This window comes from Lupinus angustifolius, chromosome LG17, assembly GCF_001865875.1.
Source record: "Lupinus angustifolius cultivar Tanjil chromosome LG17, LupAngTanjil_v1.0, whole genome shotgun sequence".
Lineage (NCBI taxonomy): Eukaryota > Viridiplantae > Streptophyta > Magnoliopsida > Fabales > Fabaceae > Lupinus > Lupinus angustifolius.
In genome coordinates, this window is record NC_032025.1 from 10,903,306 (window position 1) to 10,912,191 (window position 8,886).

General features: G+C 34.5%; 1 protein-coding gene across 1 annotated transcript; it reads right to left on the reverse strand.

The window, feature by feature from the left end:
* On the reverse strand, nucleotides 5,518–6,924 carry LOC109330868. Its single transcript, XM_019565139.1, has one exon. It carries the CDS (start codon nucleotides 6,922–6,924, stop codon nucleotides 5,518–5,520), a length of 1,407 nt encoding a protein of 468 aa, XP_019420684.1.

The following is an 8,886-nucleotide window of genomic DNA, read 5'->3' on the forward strand; positions in this document are numbered from 1 at the left end:
TAGCCTGCAATTCATGAACAAATCAATTTCCCTTTAAGATATTAACATAAATTGGTAGGTTGACACATCCTATACAAACACTAAACTAGTTGTGCAATGGAATCTAGCATAGTAATTATATAGATGAAAAAATTAAATCCCTACTAGCATAGATCAATGTATGTTTTCTCAGTTCTTTTTGGTTGCACCATACGCTCTCTTTCATTATATACACCAACAACATAAATGCACCACAGCAAAATGTTCTACCACACTTACCAGAGCCTGCTGAACAAAACTTTATGCCAATATTCTAACCTCAGAAAATTTTATTGCAGCCCTGATATTTTTGTAAATTAAAATAAATACTTAAGTTTCTTTGTAAGAATAATTTTGGGAAATTAGTGGGTCCCTATTTTAGTTGATTTTAGATTTAACTCTATGGGTCTTCCGGCAACACCTCAATTTTTACCGGAGGAAGTAACGAGTCATTTCATCAGATTCAATTCCTTGAATTAGAATAGACTCTGAAAATCTTATCCAAAACACACCAGTTTTTCTGTTATCACGGCTTTAAATGACATAGTTCCCCCAAACAAGTTTCTATTTGGTGATGAAGAATCTAAACCAAAAATAAAAGATCATCTAAGTGATATATTGTAAGGGTTATTCCAAGCTAGAAGTAAAGACCGTGATTACAAGTAATGTTAGAGAGATCTACAAAACATTACTAATTTTATATGCCCATCAACTTGCCTTTGACAAGATATAGTATACAAAATACCACAAAACACTGCTGTTTTTGTCTGCCATCAACATAATTTCATATGATTCTATCCAAACTCAACATCTTGCATATTTTGGGGGATAAACATGCAATGTGATAAACAATTGTATCAACTCATTATGAACATACTGCATTTGATGGGTGTCAGTACTGTAAATAGTGTCCCAAACAAAGATAAACCATTCATCTTGTGCAACCTCACAGCAATGGATTTTTTTCTTTCCAATTATCAGTACCTAAATTAGGGGCACACGGTCAGTGTTTTGAATTGTACATAAGGTGAACACAATAAAATGATTTCAGAAATTTCAGAAGTCTCTGCAATTGTGGCTGGATTGGCCGTATTTACCCACAATTGCAATATATGCAACTTAACCACAACCGAGACTACAAGCGCAGATTAAAACATTGACAGACATTTTTTTCTTAAGAATGAAATTGGGCATTTACTAGGACTAATAACATAAAACATAAAACAAAAATATAACTCGATAAAGAGTTTCACTATCAACACAAAGCAACCAAGTTTCAAGTTTTACAACAACACAAACGTGTTATATCATGCATTACCCACTAATACAAGATCTCCTTTCAGCATTCAGATAAGAAACCTATCAAAGTTTCTCAAATATTCCAAAATTGTCAAAAACAAAAACAAAATTTGAGTTAAAAAATGATGAAACTGGCTCAGATAACACTTTCACGAAAAGAATTCGTCAATCTACTACCAAGGAAGTAAATGGCAGCCATAAGACCGGCCTTTTTATCATCATTGCTACTCAATTTCACCGTTTCTTTCGATAAAACGAAAACCCATTTTTTCATGATTTTGAAAGGAAAAAAAAACAATTTTCTGGGTGAGGTTAAATTCAATGTTTCATCAATTCAACTATCATTTTTTCTTAGCACAATGCCAACAAGGTTTACTTCCTGATTGATAGATGAATAAGAAACTTGTCATCGCTTGCTCCCATATTTCTCTCGCCCTTTCTGATTAGGGTTTCGAGAAAACAAATGAATTTAAATTGGAAGAAATGGGCCTAATAGGTTGCCCACTCCTCCTCTTCTCTATAAATTACAAACAAAATTTGATTTTTCCATAATAGTTTTCTATATTTAACTGTCCTTACACTGTAAACTTCTATCTTACAATTTAATTTTAAAACGTGATAATTGAATTTCTACATTTAATAATGTCAAATGGTTTGATGTTTTATTTAATGGTAGAGTGTAGTAAATAATGAATAATATTATAACATCGTATAAAACTAATATATTCTCAATGTATAACATACTTATATTTATCGCCTAGTTATGGATTGTCAAGTATATATATCACTCAATATTTATGTTTATGTATCATTTGTGTAAAGATTTATACATAATTAATGTGTCATTCACATTCATTTGAATTATTTTTTTGAAAAGTCGGTGTTAATTAAATATGAATGATTTGATGATGCAGTACATTATATAAAACTTATTGCAATTGAATGAATACATCTTGATTATATTGATATTAAGCTTTGAACCAAAGGCTCAATTTATACAAAAGGAGTCATGGTTGGCAAAATAACTAACCAACCAGAAAAACAGAAAGATAACAAAAAAAGGAAAGATTCCTAATAACAAACTAAACAGAAATCTATTTTGGGAAACAATTAACTAACTTGATAAACTAATGGAATAAAGATGAAGAAGATGAGGATCACAATAGCCCCCTTCAAGCTGGAGAATATATGTCAATAATACCCAGCTTGGAAAGTAAGTAATGAAAAGGTTGAGGATCTAATGGTTTAGTGAAAATGTCAGCATATTGTTCAGAGGATTGAATGGGCAAAAGATGGAAGAGGTTGTTTTGAAGTCTTTCTCTCACAACATGACAATCAATCTCAATGTGTTTGGTTCTTTCATGAAAGACATTGTTGGAGGCAATATGGCAAGCTGATGAATTATCGCAATAAAGAAGAGAAGGAGTTTTAAATGAAATAGGAATGCATTGGATAAGGTATGTTAGCCATTGTAGTTCACAAGATGTAGCAGCCAATGCTCTGTATTCTGCCTCAGAGGAGGATCGAGCCACTGTTTGTTGCTTTTTAGACTTCCATGATATAAGAGCATTGCCAAGAAAAACACAATAACCAGAGATGGACTTTCTGGTATCTATGCACGCGCCCCAATCTGAGTATGAGAAGGCTTTGTATTGCAAAGAAGATGAAGAAGGGTAGAACAAGCCTTGGCCAGGGGCAGATTTGATATATCGAAGGACTCTGGTGAGAGCTTTGTAGTGAGTAGAGGTTGGAGAAGCCATGAATTGGCTTAATTGTTGCACAACAAAGTTTAAGTCGGGTCTGGTGTTGGTGAGGTAAAAGAGTCTTCCTACAAGCCTCCTATACAGTGCTGCATCAGGGAAGGGAGAACCATCTTGTTGATGAAGCTTGGAAGTTCTAACCATTGGTGTAGGAAGAGGTTTGGATGAAAGGAAACCTGTGTCTTGTAAGATATCTAGAGCATACTTCCTTTGTGAGATGATGATACCTTTAGTAGATCTGGATATTTCGAGGCCAAGGAAATATTTGAGAGGCCCTAAATCTTTGATTTTGAACATGGCATGAAGATGAGCTTTGACAAAGTTGATCTCATTGTGATCTGTACCAGCTAAGATCAGATCGTCAACATAAATGAGAAGAATGGTGAACTTGGAATTAACAGTTTTAATAAAGAGAGAATGGTCATGTTGTGATTGTGTATAGTTAAGAGAAAATAAAGTGGAAGATAATTTGTGATACCATTGCCTACTAGCTTGCTTCAAACCATAAATGGATTTGTGAAGCTTACAAACCTGATTTGGTTTATAACCAATGATTCCAGGAGGAATTACCATGTATACCTCCTCATCAAGCTCTCCATGAAGGAAGACATTGTTGATGTCAAGTTGTTGGAGAGTCCAATTTTGAGCAGAAGCTAGAGCAAGAATTAACCTGACAGTTTTTAGTTTGATAACAGGGGCAAATGTATCAAAGAAATCTATACCTTCAGTTTGGGTATACCCTTTGGCCAACAAACGAGCCTTATACCTTTCAATGCTTCCATTTGAGTTGTATTTAATCTTGTAAACCCATTTAGTCCCTATAGGGACCTTATCAGGAGGAAGATCAACAATAGACCAAGTGTTATTGAGTTCAAGGGCATTGAGTTCATGCTGCATGGCTTCAATCCAATGGGGAGACAAGATGGCTTGTTTATATGTTTTTGGTTCTGCTGTGGTGGTAATGGAAAGAGCATGTTGAAAAGTCTTGGGAGATAGAGAATGATAGGAAAGGACAGTGGACAAAGGATACTTGATTTTTTGGTTGTTGAGGAAGAGTGGTATGGTTGAGGATGCTATGGTGGAAATCTTGTAGGTAAGAAGGGGGTTGTCTAATCCTATGAGATCTTCGAGGTTCAAGGATAGGGTCACTGGAAGATGGAGTTATATGGTTATGAGGTGAGTCAGTGGTGCATGATATAGGTTCAGGATTAGGAGGATAGGTCACTGGTAAGGAGGGATTGGCATGGTCATCATAAAGGAGAAATTCAAGGCTTGATTCAGTAGGTAGTATAGGGTCAGATTGTTTATGTTCAGAAAAAGCATTGGCATATGGGAAAACCTGCTCATGGAAAGTGACATGCCTTGATAGAAAAATAGCCCTTGTACTGATGTCAAGTAGCAAGTACCCTTTGGTCCCAGTTTTGTATCCTAAAAATATGCATCTTTTGGCTCTAGGGTCTAGTTTTGTCCTGTGGTTGCTAAGAGTGCATGCAAAACAAAGGCTGCCAAATACCTTTAATTCATTGAGGTCAGGCTCCTTATTGTATAATAGGTTAAAAGGGGATTTGTTTTGCAGAATAGAGCTAGGCAACCTATTAATAAGAAAGGTGGCATGTCTAACAGCATGTGACCAAAAGGTGATGGATAATTGGGACTGAAACAAAATTGATCTAGTTACATTTAATAAGTGCCTATGTTTTCTTTCAACAACAGAATTTTGTTGTGGGGTTTCAACACAACTAGTTTGATGTAGGATTCCTAAATTTTGATAAGTTGTAGGGGTATTAAATTCTGCCCCATTATCAGTCCTTATTACTTTAATAATCTTGTTGAATTGAGTTTGAACAAACTGAATGAAACTATGAACAAGATGCCTAGTTTCTGCCTTAGATTGCATTAAGAAAAGCCATGTATGCCTACTAAAATCATCAATAACAGTCAAGAAATATTTGTGGCCATGTATGGAGGGAACACCCAAGGGTCCCCATATGTCCATGTGGACAAGATCAAAAGGAGATTTAGCATGATGAGTGCCTTTTGAGAAGGGAAGTTTTGCCATTTTTCCCATATAACAGAAATCACAAATCAAAGATGAATCATATTTAACTAAAGGAAATTGCTTAGAAATAGTGCGCAAAACATTATTAGAGGGACGGCCAAGTCTTGAATGCCATAAATCAAAGTTGACATTCTTATTGTTATTGGCAATTATTCTGTTTACATTGCATAAGACTTGTTCAGATGACTTAGATGTCGTTTTGAGTGTATATAAGCCATTCAATGCTTCAACATGTCCAATCATCTTCATGGTAATCATATCCTGAATAAGGCAATGAGAACTATCCAAGATCAATATGCAATTTAATGATCTTGTAAGCTTATGTATAGATATTAAATTGTATTGAAAATCGGGTAAAAACAGGACATTATGTAGGGTAAATTATGCAGATAGTGTGACTGTTCCTGATTGTTTAGCAATGAGAGATGATCCATTTGGAAGCTTAATTCTTACATGCTTAATAGGTCTTAATATGTCAAAATTAGAGATGAAAGGGCTTACATGATCAGTGGCTCCACTATCTAGAATCCAAGATAAGATGTTACCTGATATATGGTTGGGATCATCACTTGGTGTAGTGTTTTCCCCTGTGTTTTTGTGGCTGAACTGGTTAACATTGTGTTGACCTTTATTTGTTGAATTCACCTCTGCTTGTTGTAGGAGATTGGTGAGTAGAGCATATTGTTCTGGATTGAACTGTAGGGCAGGTTGTTGTTTGGTATTCTCGAATTGCTTGGTTTCCATCAAATTGTTCACTGCACCTTCATTTTCTTTAATCTTGGTGTAATTGGGAGGAAATCCATGCTTGTGATAGCATGTGTCTATGATGTGACCTCCTTTATTGTAGTAGGTACATATTCTTGTGGAAGAAAATCTTTGGTTGTATCCTTTTCCTCCCAACCTTCCTCTGCCTCTTTGGTATGAATTAGTGCTTCTACCACTTGTGGTTCTCCAATTATCATCTTGACTTCTTTGGATCATTGCATTGTCCTTTCCTGTGGTGTTCCTCCAATTGTCATTGTCCCTTCTATTGGATAGGAGTCTTGTTTCATTGTTCTGAGTGGTGTCCAATTGATTTTCAGCCTGAGTGACTAAAGAAAATACTTTGTTGATGGAGGGTAGAGGTTCCATCAATAAGATTTGAGACTTGGTGGTTTGAAATTGGTCATTCAATCCCTTTAGAAAGCATATTACGTATTCTGATTCTCTGTGATCTTTGATGCTCTTGAGAAGGTTGCATCTGCATTGAATCTCACAAGTGCAGGAAGGTGTAGGTCTCAATGATTCTAATTCTTCCCAAATGATTTTCAGGGTAGTAAAATATCCTGATACATCCCTCTCTCCTTGCTTGATAGAATGGATTTCTTGCAGCAGATTGGACATCTTGAAGTAGTTTCCCTTTGAAAACCTCTCCCTTAGATCTTTCCATAGATCTTGTGCATTGTCAATGTAGACAGTGCTTTCAGCAATTTTTGGGGAAAGAGATCTAGTGATCCAAGACACAACCATATTGTTGCATCTTTCCCAAATATCAAAATGAGGATCAATAGGAGAGGGCACTCTTATGGAACCATCAACGAATTTGAGTTTGTTTTTGGATGATAAGGCTCTCCTCATTGCTCTACTCCATGAGTGATAATTCCCACCCTCTAATGGTGGTGATACTAAGATTGCACCAGGATTCTCCCCAGGGTGCAGGTAATATGCATTGATGGGGTTCTGAGGGTCAACATTAAGGAAAGGAACACAAGAGTTACCTTGTGATTCATGAATGCCTGAATCTGCCATGATGTTTTTATGAAAAACCGAAGATAAGAATTGGTTGGATCTGAACCAAAAACTCTTTTGAGGAGAATAGAAGGAAGAATGGATCTTGATATTATCTCTTCTATGATGATCAGTTTGCAATTTTAATGGTTTATGCTTGGCACTTGAGCATGAATACGAAGGAATCAGAATGGGGGAAATGGCATTCTGCAATTGATGCAAATGGATTGAGTGTGCGTAGCAGAGCTCTCAGATTGAGAGCTCTGATACCATATTGCAATTGAATGAATACATCTTGATTATATTGATATTAAGCTTTGAACCAAAGGCTCAATTTATACAAAAGGAGTCATGGTTGGCAAAATAACTAACCAACCAGAAAAACAGAAAGATAACAAAAAAGGAAAGATTCCTTCCTAATAACAAACTAAACATAAATCTATTTTGGGAAACAATTAACTAACTTGATAAACTAATGGAATAAAGATGAAGAAGATGAGGATCACAATAAAACTCATTCACGGTTAGTAGATACATTTTTTTCTTTTTTTGGTTCACAAATTTAGTAATTTAGTCTATCATCTATATATATATACCGCGACTCGATTTTCAGTTGGAAGGCCGCCTCTACGACTTAGGAAGAGGCAAACTCAATTTCGATATCTTTCAATTGATTTAGAGTTGTTACTATGTTTTTTTTGAGGTTAAGACATAAAATAAAAAAAAATTTATGTCCAGATTGGATAAAATGGTCTTTTAACAAATATTCTGAGCTCGGGAGTCGATTACGGATCAAAGAATATATTAACTAGGGGTGTTCAGATCTAGACCGGTCCAACAATAAAACCGAAAATAGATCCAAAATAGACCGAACTTGCAAAAACTGAATGCATTGGATCGTGTTGGACTTATTTTTTTAAAGACCGGTTGGTCTAGTCCGGATTTTGGTTTCACCTCTTGGATTCAGACCGATCAGACTGGACTGAAATAATATGTAAAGTTTAAGTGTGTAATACTTTTAAGTGTCTTACAAACTTAATCTTAAGTCCCAACTCCAAAATTATACCTATATTTTATTTGTTATATTCTATAACACACACTTGTATATATTGCTATGTTTTAAACATATTGATTATATTTGATACACTTTTTTAGAACTTAAATCAATCCCACAACGAAATAAAGAAGATTCAAGTGTTATTCTGACTAGGTGTTTTATTATCAATTTTATTGTTGTGAAAGTATTATTGCTATTAATCATCGGTGGAACTAACTGTTAAAATTACGTTACCGGAGCTCATATTATTGTTATTGATATCTTATTGTTTTGTTATCTTGTTATTATTGATATCTTGTTGTTGTTGTTGTTACTTTTTTTACTTTTATTATTATTGTCTTATTGTTTATTACTATTTTATGATGTTGTTTACTTATACTAATGTTGCACACATTTTAATGTTGTTTCAATGTTGTTGAACACTATTTTTATTGTTGTTCTATGCTTAATATTTAGTCATTTTTATGAGTTTTGAATATAAGTGCAATTTTAATATTTTATAAAAAAACCGATCCAAACTGAACCGAAACCGCATATTATATTTGGATCGGATTAGATTGGATAAGACATCTTAATATAAACAGACCAGATCAATCCAAACCACATGTTAATTACGTATTTGGATCGAATTATTTTTTGCCTAAAAACCGATTCAACTGGACCGCGAACACCCCTAGTATTTGCACACCGTCCATCCGTATTAAAGTGGTACTCTCGCTAATAACATGGACTTTTATACTCTTAAAATTATTTATTACAAAATTAATTACTAAAGCAAACTATTTATTTTTTATTTTTGTGTGTGACAAGATATCGTCTTGTTCCTACGTAACCCTAAGTGAAATAGGAAAATCAAGACTACGTAATTCTAGTTAGAAAATGATTAATTATTTGATTTATTTGATTGAATTAAGATAGTGGTTAAA

What these genes read in the sequence shown, in the direction of transcription:
- LOC109330868 (XM_019565139.1), bottom strand. Translation starts at nt 6,924, where the DNA reads ATGGCAGATTCAGGCATTCATGAATCACAAGGTAACTCTTGTGTTCCT.